This window comes from Dermacentor albipictus, chromosome 7 (genome assembly GCF_038994185.2).
Source record: "Dermacentor albipictus isolate Rhodes 1998 colony chromosome 7, USDA_Dalb.pri_finalv2, whole genome shotgun sequence".
Lineage (NCBI taxonomy): Eukaryota > Metazoa > Arthropoda > Arachnida > Ixodida > Ixodidae > Dermacentor > Dermacentor albipictus.
The window spans coordinates 90,222,391-90,242,596 of record NC_091827.1 but is presented as its reverse complement, the minus strand read 5'-3'; the positions used below and the strand labels follow the sequence as shown (position 1 = coordinate 90,242,596).

The following is a 20,206-nucleotide window of genomic DNA, read 5'->3' as shown; positions in this document are numbered from 1 at the left end:
GCACCTACCCTGAAGCCCAAGTTGTCTACCAGCTTGCACCATTAGTTATGTCCACGAGGTCGTGAGGCTTGCGTGGTCGCTCCATCTTCATCATTCCTGCTTCGTATCGTCTCTCTCGTCGTCATGTTGTCGTCACACCTTCTACGACGACCTAGTGACTCAAGTTTTGCAATAGCTTTGGGCACTAGCATGTGGTAGCTTTCCTAATGTCATCGTGGTCGCGCATTGTCACCATTGCAGCTTTTTCACCCGACTCTCCTTGTGTAGTAGTAACGCGATCGTGCTCGTATGTTCGTTGTCATCCCATTACCTGCAAATCTTTGTCATTTCATCGTCATCTTTGCATCGTCGTCCTATGTTCGGTGTTGTGTTGTTCCCATAACATGGTCCTGGTCGTTCCATCTTCGTCATACTAGAGTGATCATGCGGCTCTCATCACGCCATCGTCAGCACACGATCGTCGTCATACAATAGTTGCCATGCTTTCCTTGTGAAATTCTGATGTTACCATCTCCATTACTTCACAAATTTAATTTCATTGTCGACAAGCCGTCGTGATTATAACGCCTTCGTCGTTTTCTCGACGTCATTCTAGCGTATTCAAACTTTCATCAGTCAATCGTTATTATGCCGCCGTTGCTATGCCGACGTCTTTCTACATCGTCGTCATGCAAATGTCTTCATGGCTGTCATTGTCACGCTGTCGTTTCAGCATCGTCATCACCGGAGTAACGACATTCTCTTCTGTTCATGCCGTCATAGTCACACGGCCTTCGTCGTTGCATCATCGTCATTCTTGTCATTTTGCTAAGCACGAGGTCGGGGGATGGAATCCCGGCCATGGTGGCTGCATTTCTATACGGGTGAAATGCGAAAACACCGGTATACTTAGTTTAAGGTGCACGTCAAAGAAACCCAGGTGGTGCAAATTGCCCGAGTGCCCCGCTACGGGTACTTCACAATGAGAGCGTGGTTTTGGAACGTAAAACCCCATAGATAAACGTAATTGTAATTCCTATTATCCAAGCGTAATCGTGCTAAGGTCATTCAGTTGTGGTTGTGCTTTGGTTGTAATGCTGTCGTCATCATTGCGTAGTCGTAAGACAGTCGCTGTCACGCATTCGTCCTCATGCCGTTGCCATCGTGGCCTCGCCATCATAGGCATTGCAGTTTCGTCACCTGGTTGTCCTCATGCTGTCGTCGCCATCACGTTAACCTCTTGTCGTCGTTGTCTTGTCGCCGTTACACCATAAACATCATTTCGGAATCGTTATGTCATTGTCATCATGCTGCCATCATCATGCCGCTCCTTCTCTTTCCATTGACGTTATTCCGTTTTTGTTATTCATAGTTGTCACTGCATCGACGTATGCCGCCATGCTCATGAGCTACCATTGCAAGCCAGTTACATACAAAAGAAAGCCGCTACTGGTGACAGTGTGTGTCACATATAGACGAAGCAATGGCAGCTTCAGAATGACCACCACTGATTTTGTATAAACAAGACTTCCTTGATACGGGCTGCTCTTAAACTGGTTCAATGTTAATCGCATTACTGTCGACGGCGATCGTGAAATGAGTTCTGCCTTAATTTTTAGCCTCACAAACGTATGTTCTTTATTTTCAGGTTCTTCTTCTCACCCAGAACAACATCAGTCATACGGACACCATAGCAAGATCCACGTTGCCAAATTTGAAGGAACTCGCACTCGGAGAGAATTGCATAAACGTTATTACCAAGTTTTCATACCGTAAATCTCGAATTCGACGTGTCGACTTGAGCAATAATGCCGTGACCTATATAATGCCGCGAGCTTTCAAGCTGCTCGACCAGCTGACCAAGCTAGACCTAAAGAATAACAGCACTTCGTTCCTAAATGACTCCTATTTTGCGCATGATTCGATTCTGGAACAGATAGATATTTCTATCAACAGGCTAACGACGCTTTCGAAGGCATTCAATCGGACGCGAAAGATTGAGGTAATCAAACTATCGTGCAACCAGATTCTGAACATCAACGCTGCCTTCAGCGAACTGACAGAGCTCCGTCAGCTCTACCTGAGGGACAATTTAATTTGAAGCATTGAGGATCGCACGTTTCAAGGCAACATTCGCCTAATACACATAGACTTGGAATCAAACAATATCAGGTGGATTGCGAAGCACGCATTTGAAGGCCTTTTGTCTTTAAGAAGATTGCTCCTGGACAGAAACCAACTGGTTTCCCTCAACGGTTCAGTAAGAATTCTGCCCCAATTGCAATATCTGGGTGCTGCGTTTAACCAGATATTGAGCTTGGAAAAACGGGAGTTTGGCAATACCAGCGCTTTGACTACTATTAATCTCGAGGCGAACAACATCACCAACGTGGAAGGGGCTTTCATCGGTGTAAACGGTCTGTTTTCCTTGAACCTAGGCGATAATCAAGTGGAGCTCCTCCAAAGAAGTGATTTTGCGCTGGAAATCTCGGGCACTCTGGCTGTGACTATTGACAGTTACGTACCTCCTTTGATTTCTTGGATCGTTTCCCTGAATATAGGTCACAATGTTCCACTAAATAATGCTTGGCTCTGTTACACCATCAAACAATTCCTATACTGTTCCTCATAGCACTTATTCTGTGGTCCCTGCGCTGCTGCGCCTTTGTTATCATGCGGATCTATGAGCCTCGCGTAAACCGCGCATGGTCAAAACGTTATGGAACCGAGCGATAGCAATCCGTGCATTTACCTAGCCCATCTTGTTAAATTTGCTTACTAGGAGCTTTAGCGACCGACCTATAAAGCGGAAAAGGAGGTTCCAAGGGCCGATACATAGGCAACAGGCAGTTGTAAACTTGAGCCATATGAGGATTGTTGAACGCTGTGTTTGTGTGATGTTTCGCTTTGATTCCCATGCTTTGATCTTGAATAAATTCACTTTGCCCCCGTGTTCTTACTATGTCCTCTTTGCTTCGATAACTCCTACGCAGCCGTAGCACTGATGTCGTCATTTGAACATGCCATATAAGTTTGTATTTTCACCATTTTGAGCTTGCGTTCATCAGAAAATAATCTTAGTACAGTGAGAGTTGTGTTCTTTGCCCTACTTCACCGGTCTGTTGCGGAATCAGCAGACGCAACTTGCATTCGGCTGCTATCCGTCCGCCAAGTGGACTGCACTCTACTAAGCAGCAAACCAGTTGGCAGTGCACCGCTATTAGAAAAGGTTGAACAGGTATTTCAGCAACAATGCAACCAATCAAATAAAGCGTAAATTTTATGCAACGTTATGCCCAAAAGTAAGCGGCCTCATCTATTCGGATACAGCGTCTAGTTAAGGTTTATCTCTAAAATGCTACAATGTTTGGTTTGTGACCGGTTTTGGGGTAGTTTGTGAAGTGGTGGTTGTTAGCTGTAACAGAACCCAAAAGCGTGCCCGGACAGATATTCATCGCGGCTAGACTCTTTCAGACAATACACATAATATATAACCTAATGAGACTGCTAAACACGGGAGTTCAATGGCTTACAATCACTCAAGTGCGCACGCTGATATAGAGAGATTGCAACTTCACGACAGACTACTACAGCCTGCCTAGTTATTCGCGAAACTATTACAAGAAATGCGAAGCACTTTGTTTATATGCGTCTGCTGATACGTTTGTAACCACGTAGCGTTCGCTTACGAAGCGACGTTTGGAAATTGGAACTCCTTTCCTGTTTCTGATTCTCTCCTGATTTCTCTTCTCTAGACAACCCTTTGATCTGCGACTGTAGGTTGGCTTGGCTTATGAAAGAGGACAGTAAGATTTGGGCAAGAGGAACGGCAACGTGCGCGCAACCATGGTGGCTAAAAGGAAAGCAACTGCGCGAATTAGCGCAGGAAGATTTCTTCAGGTGGGAACATGGATGCGAGCCTGGATGTCATTGCAGATGCAATGATGAATCTTTCGGTAGGCGAGAAATTGATGTGAATTGCTCGTCGGCGACTATCGGCAGGATTCCGAACGTGTTGCCGGACGGCACCATACGACTGGACCTGAGCGGAAAGCAACTGCGATACTTGGATGGCACTGTCAAAAAAGCAGCTCCTCATCTCGAAGTGCTGTCGCTAAACAACAATGCCTTGTCTGGTCTAAACGTGTCCTCTATTCCAGAGAAAGTGCATTCCCTCGACTTACGCGGCAATAAGCTCAAGCATTTACCGTACTCGCTGGTGACACAACTGAACCTCAGCTCCATCTGGCTGTCTGGCAACCGCTATGCCTGCGATTGCGTGGACTACAGCTTTAGACAGTGGATTCAAGCTCATCGCAACGTGGTGAGAACTTTGACCTAGTGACTAGTGCTACTTGGTATCTGTCATATGAGGTTTTTACAAGGATGCTGAAAAATCTCTCCAGTGGCATAAATATTATTCTATAAAGTGGGGATCTGGCTTAGGATTTGATTTGCAGACTAAATTGTTCTACTCGTACACCTCTTTCTACAGGCAGTGTTGATCATTATCGCTATTGCAGTTGTAGCAGTTCTTCGTGGGAGTTTATCGAATATTTTTAAGTACGGATAAGAGATAAAATAGGTTTTGCAATATGCCACCTCAAATATTAGGCAATATATGTTTTTTCAAACTGACGCAGTGGATTCTGATGCGGTTGTAACCTTGCGCTTATCTTCGATAGGTTCGGGATGCCAGAAACATCATTTTTGCAAAAAACTCCAACCTTCTCGTGTCTGAAAAAAAATTCGTTATTTTGGGAGAGAAAGACCTCTGCCCGCCCGCGATACCAAGAGGAGTGAGGTACCTCCTTCTCGTTTTCGGTAAGTGATTTATGAGCCCATAGAATGTTTCGAGCTTCGTGTAGTCGGGTAATGTGGTGAGCGAAGGGATCTTAAAAATCCCAGCAACCTGGTGAAATGTATGTAATTTATTCGTTATGCTTGTTTTGTAATAGCTATGTTGGAAACTGAACGGAAGTATTTCAATGCCCGATGGTGGCCGTACGACGTTAGCGTCAATTGCACCCTTGCGGGAGCAGTTGTGTGGGAGGCTTTAAAGTGCGGCAGGATCTTCTCAATGGATCAGAACACGAAAGTGGACTGATCCGAAGATGGGGCATCGCCGGTTGGGCACATACTGCCAAAGGTGCTGACCGCGGGCTCTCACTAGAAAAGTGAAAACGTAGTTTGTTGACTTAAAATGAACGTCAATTTTATTATCTAAGGTATAATTATACAATATGCTTTCAAAGCACCAGAACAACGAATCAGCAGGCAAGAAGCCTAAACTCCTGGAAAGCATCGACTGGATTTTGTGCAAACAAGAGGATACACGTGCCCAAGCGCTTACTGAAGAGGCCTCTCAAAGTTTCAGGTAGCTCCGCGGTGAATCCGTGAATACCGAGGGTTGACAGCAAATACAAAATAAGAGACTGGTATCTACTCGGTTTCGCAAGTACGTGGCGGTAACTTGCCGATGCATTCTGAGGGCGAAGTTCACATTCTCTGATCAATGATTTTCGGTGATGGTTTGTTTAGCTGAGCTTTCAATACATGTGCATTGTCTGCAACTGGATCAGGATTTTCTACACCTTGGTTAAAGCAGCTTCACATTGTCACTCATGAGAGTCGAGAAGAGGCGCGTCAACTTAAGCATTCGGCGTATAACAGGCAGCAGGGAAAGACCATGTATATTGTAGCGCTGTTGATGCACAGTAGTAGAGCAACTGCGTCATTGTATGTTTCACTCAGAGAAATATTCAGACTGGCGTCGATGTTTGTTGACGTGAGAAGCTGACAACATGTACATTCATGGCCCTGAACTGATACGTGGCTTTGGCTGGCGAACAGGTCTCCTGGCGATCATATTGGCGCTGTTTGCCGCTTATCTACGCTACAAGCAGGCACTGAAGATGTGGCTACGTGGTCGTGGTGTGTGTGGTTTGGCGTGGGGCGCCGCGGAGGACGAGCTGGACACGGATAAGCTGTTTGATGTGTTCGTGTCGTTCAGCAGCAAAGACGCCGATTGGATACACGAAGAAATCATTCCGCGACTGGAGGCCAACGGCTTCTCCTGCTGCACTTACGAGCGCAATTTCAAGGGCGGCTTCCTTCTGCAGGACATCATTCACGATGCTGTGGCGTGCTCACGGCGGACACTTCTTGTTCTCACGCAGTAAGTAGTTACTCTTTCACGTGCAGCTGACAACAGTGGATGTTAGGGTAAACCTTCGGTGTTTGTTTGGGATGGAACTCTCCTTTTCGTTGTGATAAAAGTGAATATACTTGGTAGACACACTTGTGCGATGTTGGTGACGAGCTTTAGCGTACGACGAAGCGTGTATGCTGTCAGTGTGAACAAGGTTTTTGTATAGTTTAGCAAACACCTATTTTATTATAATTATCTCAAGACAGCTGGGGATCCCCATTTTCGTGCTCTATTGCTCACTTCTCGCATTCATGATAATGTGGGAGTTTGAGTGTTAAACCTCGCACCATGATTAGGCATCGTGCGCCTAAATTTTAGAATATTGTGTCATTATGCCTTTGCTACAGGGGGTAATTTCACACACAATAACACTAGGCCAGCTCGCGCAATGTGAAATCTCAGTTCCATGTCCTATATCTGATCGACTGTCTTGTTTATTCAGTATATAATTGCATAACAGACAAAACAGCGCCAGGTAGGAGGCCTTAGCCAGGGTAGCGGCCAAACAGCAAGTGACGGCAATGAGATGATATCCCGACTCAAGAACTACCTTGACTAGATACGTGCACATGCGTAGCACAGCGGTACACTTACCATGTGCACCAGCTAACATTGAGCATGCAAAACAAGTCTAGTTTGATCGGTTTTCTGCTCCAATGAAATAAATACATTGTAACCCAAGTCCTGCAGAGGTCAACAATAGTGTTTGCGTTGTTAATAAAATAGGTAGTACTGACTATATCCGAAAGTTTTCCTTTATTTACTCACAGTCGCAATGTCGATGCAAGGTTATGTATAGCACATATGCAGACACGAGTTTCCGTAGTACTCGACGCGTAGCCATGTGCGAACGTCTTTTTTATCCTGCTTAAGCAAAGTCTCAGAAAAGGGCAAGCAGCTCACCTGAACATTGTTCATTGCTACCCTACACGTTGGAAGCAGATGTAACATTTAAAGACAGGGACAGAGAAAAGACATGAGTGTAGGCCAATTGCACGCACTATGCAAGGTTGGGCACTCATGCCTGTTACCTTCAAGCAGTGTAAAAGAGCTCATATAGCTTTCTGGGCTTAAGAGCCGTCGGGTCAGGTACCCACGAGCTTCGCTTCGAGTAACCGTGAAGAAGTTGTCGCAGCCAATCGCTTTCGTGGAAGGCGGCTTTCCTTCAAGCCCTGAAAACTCAGCTGCGCTTAACGGAGTAGCCAGTCGCAAACAACTGAAAGCGATCATTGCAAACGCGCTCCACAAACCTTCTATTGGAATGTAGCCACGAAGTTAAGGGTTACAACCTGCCATATTTTTAGTACTTACCACTTTATTAATTAGACCAAGACGTACAGGAAGCCCTTAAAGTCGCACAGGTGGTTTCATCGTCACTGAAGGCTTTATCGTCACAGAACTCAGCAGCGGAAATCTGCGTTCATAGGCGAACACAAAAGCGGAAATGTCGCGTGTCACTGGGACATTGCAGCCGGCCAGTAAGATATCTTCTAAGTGCAGAGACCTGTTGGCAGTCTAGGGTACTTTGTAGTCCACTGTCTGTGCGATGAGTGGTAGCGCGGCGGTTGAAGTCAATACCAGCACGATTTACTTGGCTTGCATTTATATGGATCCATGACACAGCGTCCGCAAGGGATTATCGGCAACATTGAAATGCCGAATATTTGTAGTGAATTCGGAGATATATGCAAGGTGGTGATTTCCGCGGGGACTGTGCGAGGAAGTGTTAGGGGTAATAGCATAAACGTGCGGTTTGTGCTCGGTGCTCATAAAGAACTCACGCCCTTCGATGTTGTGACGGAAGCGGCGGACTACGAGGTACAGTCCTTGCAATTCATGATCTAATGTGCTGTAGCGCGTTTCTTGCCGCGTCAATATATAGGCTCCTATGTCTTGCCTACCAGACGTTGAAACATGGGGCTAACACCTATGTCAGTAAAGTAGGAGTATCAAGGGCGTTCTCAGCAGAGAGAAAATGAGATTCAGCAGCATTAGTCCATGATGTAGGCCTGCTTGCACGTGGTGTGCCAGACAGTAGACTGCGCAAAAGTAATTGATGAGGCCACAAAATGCCCGTAATTGCTTGATGAAAGACCGACGTGGAGAATCTTTAATGGCTCGAACACGGGATGGGACAGGTTGTATGCCGTGCTCGTCTACTCTATGGCCTCGGAAATCGATAGAAGCAACGCCACACTCTCTGTTCGAGATGTTTACGACCGCGCCATATTGGTGGAGGTGTTAAAACAACTTACGTAGGTAAGATTCGTGTTCCTCAGCAGAGCGACTGAATACAAGAATGTCGTCTAAATAGACCAAGCCACAAGTAAGGCCACGGAGTACTTGATCGAAGAACCGCTGAAATGTTGGAGTGACATTACGGAGGCCGAATGGCATGTAAAAAAGTAATGATTTTGGTTTTAGGAATGTCAAAAGGCTCGACAGGAATCTGATGGGAGGCTTTTACTTGATCCACCTTACTAAGGAAGTAGCAACCATGAAGTGATGCGTTGGAATCGTGGATGCGGGGTATAAGATACCTACCGGGATCGTCACTTTGTTTAAGGCGCGTTAATCGCCACACGGCCGCCAACCACCCGTGTTCTCGGGCACCATATGTAATACAGGTGACCAAGTGCTAGCGGAAGGACGAGCAAAAGCTAACTCGAGCATCTACTCGAATTCTTGCTTAGTAATTTTCAGATGGTGTGGTGCTAAGCGGCGAGGTCGGGCGCATACTTAGGGTACTTTAGTCATAATGTGGTGCGCGATGTTGTGCACTATTGGATGATCTGGCGAGAGTGGTTCGAACAGCTCTGGAAATTCCAGTAGCATGGTAGACCACGGTTTCGGTACCTGGGTGTGTGCTTGTAGGAGAGGCAAAGGTGGCGCAGACGTGGTCATGCCTTGCACGCTCAGGTTTGTTAAGGAGTCAACAAGGCAGCAGTTGGAAAGGACGACGAGAAGGTTGAACTTCCACAGAAAGTGAGCGCCGATGATCGCCCGGCAGACGTGGGCAATGGTGAGTAGCCATCGAAAAGGGCGTCGCAGACAATGATCAAGAGTGATGGATTTCTGGCCATAAAATTTATTGGTGGAACCGTTTGCGGCATAGAGAAAACACGGGTCATGGCGATGTCTTCTGCGGTTTTGAAAAGTAGAGAGAACGACACAAATTTCCGCACCAGTATGTACAAGATAGCAAACTTTCGTGAAACGCTCAGTGACGTAGAAGAGACGGCTTGATGTAGGGCCAGTAGCGCTAATCGTCATCAGTGACTGGCCCGACCTTTTCCAGGAAAGCTGCAAGGCTGACGGCGTTGCTGTGCGCGAGTGCCATATCTGGCGTGATTCCAACATATAAAGAGAGACAGAGCGCGTTACACATTTTCTTCATGCGAGCGATGCCACTGCTGATGTTATTTGCACGAAATCGTAAGGCAGCTAACTGGTCAGTTAGCTCCTCTACTTGAAGAACAAGGAGCGTGCTTGAACTGTCGGGTTCGTCAAAGTGCTACTGTGACTAGGTTTGTGTCGCATCGGGTGTATTACAACGGTCAACAGTGGATATCACAGGACAGAAAGAATCCAAATCTGGTCTACCATCGTCGTTAAGGCATCGGCAGACGTGGTAGTAGGTGAGGCACATAAAACTATGCGTACCTGGCTCGGTAGACGGTGGAACAAGAGCTCCTGAAGGATTTTTATGTCTGCTGGTGTTGGGCTGGTTCCTAGGAGTTGTGTCACGCGGCGAAGCAGCTCACCAAGTTCCTGCGATGAGAGGAGCTGTTGAATCCGTTGCTATTCAGGGTGTCGCAGTGATCATCGTACGGAGGAGCTACCAAAATGTCGCGGACTGCAGTGGTCGCGTTAAGCGCACTCACGACATTTTCGTACATGACCCCTGGAGATGTGACTCGTTGACGGCGAAACTGTACATCGATGTGGACGAACCAGAGTTCACGGTCCGAGGGCCAGAAATCAGGAAGTTTCAGTGTGGCGACGGAAGACCTTCCGTTTCACTCGAGACGCCATATACTGGCGGCCATTTCCATCACGTCAAGAAGAAAATTGGTAAACGTATACAGTGTGATGTGGTATCACGTCCGGGTCCCCAACATATAGGAACAGAAGGCCCACAAAGAATTGCCCTGTATATGTCAAGTGAGTACGTTGATGTGCGGCTACCACCTTCTAGCCTATTGCCTGATGGTGGTAGTCCAGTCTCTTGCTTCTTCCATTGCGGTGATCTATGAGTACTATCCACAACACTTTATCAACATGGCTCATTTTAGCTGGCACACCATGTATGACAGACGGCGAGCGAGGATAATAGGAAAAATCAAGGATTTCGATTCTCAGCTGACACCACACGATGCCAAATGACAATGAATACAAGGAAAGCCCCGGAAAAATGAACAGTTTCCGAAAATTGAAACGCAGAAATGATGAGATAAAAGGAAATAGCCCATGAAAACGCAACTTGAAGCATCCGGGACGCAAACCCACATTGCTTGCATTATGTATTCGATCCTCTATCCTCGAGCAACCGCGGCCGCCATCCTGCCATCCTGAATTCAGGGGCGTCTGTACATACTAGACTTATCCAGGAAATCTGAGCGGCATAGTTACGGCGACGGTAGCGTATGCGGAACGTCCTGTGAACAGCAGGCGCCCCGTAATACTTGTCCTGAAGCGCAGGCGACTGGCCAATGTAACTTCTTGTGCTATTTTTGGCATAAATGCCGCCGAAACCAAGAACCTCGCCTTTCAATAAACCATAAGAATAGGAGATATCGAGAGCTGCAATCTTTTAGTTAGTATCAATCACAAGAATTCCGCAAGATATCAAGGGAACGAAAACACCGGCCCACAGTGCGGTTCTTCAGGTACACTGGCCTGAGTGACAGTTTCTGGTTCTACTGTGCAGCAAGGCTCATTCGCTCTTTCTCCCACTGGTAGGTAGCAACTGGAAGGCGTGTCTTTCTGACCCGAAAGGCTTTCCTCCAATTTGTTTCTCTTTTCCTTAACTCATTTAGGCAAACTTACTTGCGCTTATTAGATTGACTGGAATTCTGCGAAATGAAATACATATTGAATTCCATCAGACTCCAATCCATTAGTTTGATTCCAATGCACAGGCAATCATTGTTTCATCATCGCTGTTTGCCAGCGGTCTCATAACAAAGCCACAGCCCATAAATATGAGGCCCTGTTTCCACTGATATTCCTTCGCCTTACTCATTGGCCGATATTAGGATTTCGGTGACTTGCGATAGAGACTGCGTTATGTATTCTTGCCCGCCTTCCATTGGGACTTGTGTAAAGATGTACATGTGACATCGTGTCGTCCAGATGAGCGACGCTTTCTAGATGTCTCTGCGCCTGCTTGCTGCTGGTCATTTTAATGTTATAGTGCAGTAAATAGTGAAAACTAATTTGAGAAACTAATGGTTTGCGTCTGCTGTCGCAGGAACTTCTTGGCGAGTGACTGGTGCCGCTTAGAGTTCCGGTTGGCACACCAGCGTGCTCTGCTGGACAACGTCAATCGGCTTGTCATTGTCCTTGTGGACGAGCTATTGCCTGGTACACTTGATGAAGACCTGCGGCTGTACGTGCGTGCAGCGAACTACCTGCGTTGGGGTGAGCCGAATTTCTGGGACAGGCTGCTGCACTCTCTTCCCACGAAACAAGCTGAAAGAAAGCTCATCATCGAGGGAGTGTCATCGCAGCTTCCCACAAACAGCACTGGCGACATCGAGCTTCAATAGGTTTTTAAATGCAACCACAGAATTAAGAAAAAGGACAGAAGGAAACCCCGCCCAGAACAAAGTGAGGCAGCGTCATTTTTATCATCGCGAATAGTTATCAGCCAAAGTCATCAGCGCCGCGCATCTGCGTGTCACACGAGCCATGACACACGTGCTTTCGTTCTGGATCCAGCTAGCCGCCGCCACCGCTAAGTATTCAGCCTTCGCCATTTTTCAGATGCAAACTCAGGGTTTCGCGTCGCTTCAGCCGCCGTCACAAATTTCTACTATAGTGACCAAGTATAATGCGCCGTTCTCCTAGCAGACCACTGACATGAATCCTCCGCAATTCCGCCCGCCGCTCCCGCTGTTTCAATTTAGCGGTCTGCTCGAACAGATCGACGTCATCGTGGAGCTGAAAGGGGTCAGTGCATAGGCGATGAAACGTGTCATCGTTGAGAACGCCCTAGCGTGCAAGATACATAAAGTTTTCGTCGTCACGTGCGCCAGCCCATGGCCCGACGACGATCTGCGCCCTGCGGTGCTGGACTCTTACGGATCCCGGTACCTCCCGCTTCCAGAGCTCGACCATGGGGTACCACATCTGCCGCCACCAACTGCTTCGGCGTCCATCGCCTCAGGTCTAGAACCGACCGCCTCTCTTCTTCCGCCGTGGCACCACGTTGAGCCACACTGGTTTCCTTTGGCTAATGCCGTGTTGATGGAGACATGCACTACTCCGGAGGCCTTGGCCGCTGCCTCTCACGCACCGCGGCCGGAGTAAAAGCGCGCGCACCATTTTTACGTCCTGGGTACTTCTAATGACAGGTTCCTGCCATGTATGCAACTTTCTTGCCACCGTTGATGATCCGCGATACCGCAGTCCCAGAGTCAGCTCTCGCGCTGCCGTTGCTTATGCCTACAGCCATGCTTCTGCCTACACACCACCCGAGATCCAACACTACTGGACGCTGTGGCAGCGACTAAGGTTGCGCTGGTGCCATCGAAGCGACCCTCGTTTCGCCCTTCTAGCCCTGCCATGGTCTGTTACCCCTCCACTAAAAAGAACAGTGTGCCCTACTGTGCAGTAGTGTCGTGTGTGCAACCACAGGCACGGATAGATTGCGCCTGTGCTTGTGCCGCTTTACTTCTTCTGCCCCTATGTACGGCTCGGTCCGCTTCAGACCAACATGTCGGCTGCGCCAGATCGTGCACAGAGCGTGCCTTTGTCACTGCCCTCTTGCACTACGCTAATTTCACCTCCAACTCCCAGAGGATTCACAACCTGAGCCACTGCGAGCACGTTGACGACTCGGATTGACAACCAACCTTGTACATCCGCCATTTCAGCTTTATGTAGACTTCAGCTCTGTGGGGGAAGCCATCTGTAGCGTCATCTATATCATCCCGACAACTCATCTGCCACATAACAAGCTCCACAGACTCGCCGTATATATTTGGGCGTTTTCGCTATTAAGCACGAGGCTGCGGGATCAAACTTCGGCGCCAGCAGCTACGTTTCGATGGCGGCGGAATGGAAAAGCGCTCGTGTACCATCATAGGCTTCGGGGAAAAGACCCCCGGTGGTCAAGCAGTCCCTCACTTCGGAGGGTCTCATAACCATAATGTGGCATCAGCACGTAAAATCCGGAATTTTATTAATGAGCGCCGCGTGTCTGCATGTGGCGCGAGAAACGTGAAACACGCTGCCGTTCTCGACCGGGCTGATCGCAGCAGCCGCCGCTGCGCTCTCGGCCTTTAACTTTGTTCCGAAAGAAATACAGTGACGAGGGCATGCCTCCTCGGCCACCATGGACATTCCTCGGTAGCGGTGACAGTGCAGAAGCAGAGCCGGTTTTTACACAGCAGCTCAGCGAGTCAGCATCCAACATGTCGCCTGGCGTTCGCCCAGCGATCGATTTTCCACCCCATCTGTCCGCACCATTTGGTGGGCCAGCGACGAGTATGAGCCATGGAAAAACATTTCATTGGCCCCGGCTACATGTCAGCCATGTTATGAGTGGCCATTATATATAGTCCATGTTCTCTCTTTATTATTACTTTCTGAAGTCGCTCGTAAAATCAGCAATCTTCTTGTCCTCGCTCTGTGGGTCTGTTGGCGTTGCAGCTCTCTACACAAGAAATAAGGAATCGTGCTTATGTCCACCCGATCACAATTTTTTTAGGTGGACAAATTATTATGCATCAACGATTACGCAGTCCTTTAGATGTGGAGATTGTGTCCGAAAGAAAAGGAGGAATAGGTAAGTTATCGTCGTCAATGCTTATTATAAAATTATATGGGTCAGTCTAATTAACGACCTGCATTCTAATATTTTTAGGTTGAAGGCCTCAGTAGGCGCAAGACGCACATTTTCGCCGAACTAGGCTCAGCAGGACCGACGCGAACTACGTTTGGTGCTTAATTAAGTCCACATACTGGTTCGTATACTGAGTCTCTAAACTTTGAGACCGACGTACAGACTCAATTGAATGTGAAAGGAACAAGAATGGAAACAAAGCTTCCAGTATATTTTACCTTTAATATTTAACCGCAAGAAAAAATAGTACAAACCTTCATACATTCGCCCGATAGCACCTTAAAAATTGCGTTTTTCCCTGTGTAATTCAAATGTTGCTATACTTTGGGATTTTGCGTATGCATGTTCGCTTAGTTGTATGGTAACTTTCAATATGTTGTGGTAGTTCACGTTTCTAATTTGCAACACTCAAATTGCTATCCGTTACCTACGAAATAAATAAATGCCGTCTTTGCTTTTATAGGTTGTCAACCAAAAGCTATTTATTACCATATAGAATTGGGAATGTCACATCATTTGTGTGTAGTGTGGATGGATGTCTCTTGTTTGTTTCTTTTTAATGAGTGTTCCTGCACTTGCCCTGTGCTGCTGTTTGGTGTGGCTGTTCTCGTGCTTCGAACAATTTCAAGTCGCTTTTCCTGGCTTTTCGTTCCGCTGCCCCTGTGCAAGTATTGTCACGAAAATAAATAAACTTCAATCCTGCACCTCCTATGTGGCTAGTGCTATTTTTATATACGCAATCTCTCGAGGCTGCACTGCACTTGCAGCGCGATTCGAGTTTACAGCTGCGGAGCATCGTTGGTGCGTGGAAGCACTCGATCCATGTTGCACGGGGACAAAATGCTGCAGATTCTTAAGGTGCGCTTACAAGTTGGCTTGCATAATAAGCACCGGCCACCAGTGCACGGGCATAATCGCTACCTAATGCCATGGTGAATAAAAGCTTATTGCTGGTAGCGTCGGTTGTAGACCATGCAACTTGTAGAAGGGGGAATAGCCAGCAGTTTCGAGACGGGAGGTGCTGTAAGGTACTGTAATTTAGACGAAAGTCACAGTCATGGTGGTTGGCTGAAAAAGAATTCTGATAGCATGTCTATAAGGGTTCACTCAAGTGCTCAGTGAAGGCTTTCGTTTGTAGATAGTAGGAAGTTGTGAGTGTACGCTTTATAGAGGACACCCATGATGCCATAAATTAATTTAGACAAAAACGCACGCCCATGCTCTTTGAGTGTTTGACATGGAGCACTTTGCATGCAGATAACATCATGTAGGAGAAAGCCCGCTTCATAAGTTGTGCAACTGGTAGGAAAAGCGCGTGTTATCGCGTTTTGGGTCACAAATCTTTCAGTGACAGCAACGGACTTATTCTCCGATGTGTAATATACCTGTTTAGTACGATGTGTTATGTATTATGTATTATGTATGTAAGCTGACATAATTAAAAGTTTCCGCAGGGATACCGAGCGGCTGCAGGCAACCATCGGGGAGCATGGATGTGTTCTTCTGAAGTTAATTAGCATCTGTCACAAGCGGCGACGTAACTTGGTATAGAATGCGTAAGACACGGGTAGAAAAAACAGCGCCGTACTTTAGGTTCGAAAGACGCCGAGGTGTCCCTGTCCCGCAGCTGGTGCGTCGTGTAGTTATCTTAGACCAGCTGAACGGAGGTGCTTAAGAATGACAAGTACAATGGCAGAACCTTGAATGAAAATGAAGATGGTACAAAGTACCGTCGCGGAGATCCAAGAGTCGTATAGTTGTATCGGCCGGAGAGCGTTCGAAGCATCGTTGAGTAATTCGATGGATGCGCCAAGACATTGCTCCTCGGCGATAGAGAGGAGATGGGTCACAGAGAAACCGCAGGCAGCACTCTGAGTATTAGAAGGGTCACAGTCATCAACAGAGTAACGCGACAAACTGTCATCGTATCACTGTAATCGTTTAACTACCCTCGTCTTATAAATGTGACTTTACAAGTCAGACTTGTAAACCATTGTGTACGAAAACCCTTGGAGCTTTAAAGCAAATCGACCCAGTCGGCCCATACAGTCCTTTAGGGATCAAATCTAGCAGAGCGTAATGGTCAATGACGACGGAGATAGCTCGACCGTAAAGATAGGATCAGAACTTCGCAACCGCACAGGCAACAATAAGGCTTTCCCGTGCTGTAAGTAAACAGCTGCGCTCCACTTTGAATAGGAGGCGCCTGGCATAAGCAATTACACGATCCTGGCAACGCTGAACCATATCTGTAGAGGCGTCATGGTCGAAGTAGGCGAGAATGGGTGGTGAGGTGAGAAGTGTGACTAGGAGAAAGAAGGCGGCAGCTTCTGAAATACCTGAAGAGAACGATACACCCTGTGGCTAATTCGACAATTCGCTTTTGACCTAGCAGACACTTTCGGTCAACGGGTATAGGGCCACTAGGTATGGGCCTTAACGGAGAACTGCGCAATTGAGTACATAATATTGGTACTTGCCCATTTTTGGCCAGTCCCATCGAATGCTGTGCCAATGTGACATGAGAGTACGAAACAACCGCGTCGAGTGCTGCAGCTTGGTAGATAGCCATTACAACGAAGGTGCCAGCTAAAGCACCCCAGGATACTAGGGACAGACAAGCGGCTACACTGTTTAAAGTGAGGCGCATTGATTGCAACAAGATATGCTGCGTCGTTGGCATCAGTCGGCATTATGGAAGCACCAGGATCGGCAATTGGTGCATCTGCTGATGGTGGTGGTGATGGTGGATTGTAGCAACAGGCGGGTTCAGCCTGGCGATCAAGGCCGGCGTTTGCTCCGCCCCAGCGTCTCTTACAATAGCGCTGAAGGGTTTCACCATATCTCCATCAAGCGAGTCCCTCTTAAGAATTCGATAAAGTGACGTGAAGTTTCTTGGCTGGCTATAACTGATCCCTCGGGAAATATAAGGTGGTCCAGGCAGGCATGCGGAAGGTTCTTATTTGCAGATTCTTCGGAAGGGCGTCCCTTTCACCCTGGAATTTCTGGCAGGACCACAAAAAGTGCTGAATGTCTCCTGTCTCGTTGCATGCCATACAGTTCGGAGAAATGATTCACCGCGCCCTAAATAACCAGGCTGGTGTACTTGCAGATCCTGTCATTCGATATAGGAGTGTGACTTCCTCTCAGTCAAATCTGTTGGTTACTCAGGGCATATGCGGTGGAACCCAAAGGGACCCAAAGTGACTTCGAATGTTAGATTCTTTCACCTGATTGCTCTTTGGAGCCTTGACTTTGGGAGGATGATAGAGCGCCGCGTATGCAAGCGCATCAGCTTTTTCGTTGCCAGAAATAGCAATGTGAGAGGGAATTTACTGAAACTTTACTGTAAAGTCCTTGTTGTTGAGTTCTTTCAAGATGGTTAGTGATTTCCGTGGGAACTTGAGAGGATGGCAGACAATGGTATAGTTGTTGCAACGCGGCCTTTGAGTCTGTAAGGACAAGCACATTCTGCAGAGGCAAAGTCTTGAGTTTGCGCAGAGCAGAAGCTATTGCTACGCCTTCCACAACTCTCGACGAGGCTATACAGTCCAGACGGCCAGACCACGTATATCTTAGAGACGGGATATAGAATGCAGCTAGGCAGCGGTCTTCGTCTGCTATGACAGACCTATTTTTGTGTACTTGCATGTGATTCGAGTAAGTTGTGTTAAAATGCTCCAGGACTAGTGTCTTGGCTTCTGCAGATGGAATGCAGCTCTTTGACTGTAATCGTGGTACACTTGAGTTGCATGTGATGTGCTCGAAAGTCCAGGGTTGTTCTGTCCTTTTCCTCTGTCTCGAGCAGCGCAATCCTAAGACGCGAAGGATGTTCGGTGGCGCATAAAAATGTGAGAGCGGCATTTTACCTCCACGCCACAACAGGGCTTTTCAGGGCAGGGACTCACTCAATCGTAGTAACTGGATCATGAGAGCCTGAAAAGCCTGAACTCGCAGAGGGCGTGACTCAGCTTCGTAGAGAACTTTCTTTTTTGATGCTGGCTCAGGGACTCCTAGGCAAAGTCAAATACCTTTTCTGTAGATGGCTTCTAAGCGCTCGTATTGGCTATCAGAGGGTCACACCAGAGGTAGCTGATACAGGATCCGACTGGTAACCAACGCTGTATGTAGCCGTGGCATCGACATCGGGTGGTTGCCCCAACATATGCCCGCGACTCGCTTGAGCACATGTAGCCTGGATGACGATGACACGACAACGTGGTCAACACCGCGGCGCCAGAGTAGCCTGTAGTCTAAGGTAACGCCAAGAAATCGGACGTTTGTGGCTTGTCGAATCTGGCATCCGTCCAAACTCAGCGTCAAGCGTTTAGATTTTCTTCACTTCAGGAAATAGTACGAATGATTATTTCTCTGCTGATAGTGATAATCCAATCGTTGCCATGTGGCCCTGAATGGAATTTACTGGTCCCTAGGCTATTCGTGCGAGACGGTGATGCTGGTAGCCGCAGACCCATGTGCAGATATAATAGGCATATATTGATATATTCACTGGTGTCCGATGGTTTACTACTCTTCGGAGGCTAGTCGTGGTGATGTTCAATAATAAGGAAGATAAACACTCCCCTGTGGCACGCACTAAATATACATCTTTCATCACTCAAAGTATCGCCAAAACGAACTCTCATGCGACAATCATTGAGGAACTTATGTATGAAGTGCAAGAAATGCCACCTGCCGCCTATAGTATTTAACTGGCTAATTATGGCTGTTTGAGATACGTAGTCGTAAGCCTTGGAAACATCCATGAAAACAGCATGTGTCGACCGGCCATCCGCACTATTATGTTCTATGTGGCTGAGCAGGTCCAGCACATTGTTTTGAGCGCTTAGACGCTTCCAAAACCCAGTCGTGCACGATGGTAATTTTCGACCCTGCTCGAATAGTAAGTGAGACACGCCATCTTCTCCATTAGCTTCGCTGCACAGGCGGTCAGCGATACCGGTCTGTATGAGTCCAGAGCTGCAGGATTCTTTTCAGGCTTCAGAACCAGTACCGCCCATGCTACCTTTCCTAAATGTGGGCTATCCCCGCTGGTCCACACTTGGTTAAAAATGCCAGCAAATCACGTCGTCTTTCAACCGGTAGGTTAGTCAGCATCTGATTACTGATAAGGTCAGGTCCCACCGCACAGCGATCTCGGAGGCTGCCCATAGCTATTTCCAACTCTCTGAGTGTGAAAGGAGCATATTTTAGAGACGACGATAGCAGCGGAGGCGGGTTGATTGTGCCGGCTGACCTGCCGCAAAGTGTACATCAGCAAAGAAATTCGCAAGACAAGCGACCGTCTTGCCTAAATTCAATGCTAGGGCTTAAAATGCCTTGTTTGGTCGAAATCTCCAGCAAGGTTATTAACGACCCACCACCATATCGTTGGAACTGGCGTGAAGACCGATAGGCTTGCACAATATGTTGCCTATTGATCTCTTCTTAGTTTCCTTCTGTAACTTCGAATCACTGCCTTAATCCTGTTATGTATAATCTTCTAATTTATAATCGGGCACCACAGTTTAGAGGTATTAAGCAAGTTGCGTAGGAGCAACGATCGGTGTTGTGACCGCTGACGTCATGCTTGGACGTAAGAGTGTGAACAGCACATCCCTCCGCCGGTGAGCGCGTGTATCTTTTGATGTCATAATATGCAGCTCCATGTCGCAATTAATGCTCAAGCACCGCTTTCAGAATCCCTTTGCGTGTCTGCGTGATTTTAATGACACTTTAGGTGTTCGTGTCGTAGTGCGCTGGAAACGCCAAGAAGTGAACTGTCTAATGGCACAGATTTTGATTGCGGGTAAGGGTACGCAATATACACGTTGCCATCCGCCTCTGAAAGTAGCAGTCCCGCAAGGCTCGCCTGCTTTTAGACGCATGCAAATCAACCCTGTCCTAGAGCAGCAACATGGGGGAGAGGCTGCTAACGAACTGTT

General features: G+C 47.4%; 1 protein-coding gene across 1 annotated transcript in view; it reads left to right on the top strand.

Moving 5' to 3' along the window:
* Positions 1–11,961, top strand: part of LOC135908739 (protein toll-like) — a 55,843-nt gene extending 43,882 nt beyond the window's left edge. The window contains exons 3-7 of the mRNA XM_070522011.1: positions 1,628–1,869; positions 3,982–4,303; positions 4,665–4,803; positions 5,833–6,157; positions 11,664–11,961. Coding sequence (XP_070378112.1) covers positions 1,628–1,869; positions 3,982–4,303; positions 4,665–4,803; positions 5,833–6,157; positions 11,664–11,961 — 1,326 coding nt within the window. The remainder of the gene's footprint in view (positions 1–1,627; positions 1,870–3,981; positions 4,304–4,664; positions 4,804–5,832; positions 6,158–11,663) is intronic.
* Positions 11,962–20,206: the final 8,245 nt, after the last annotated feature.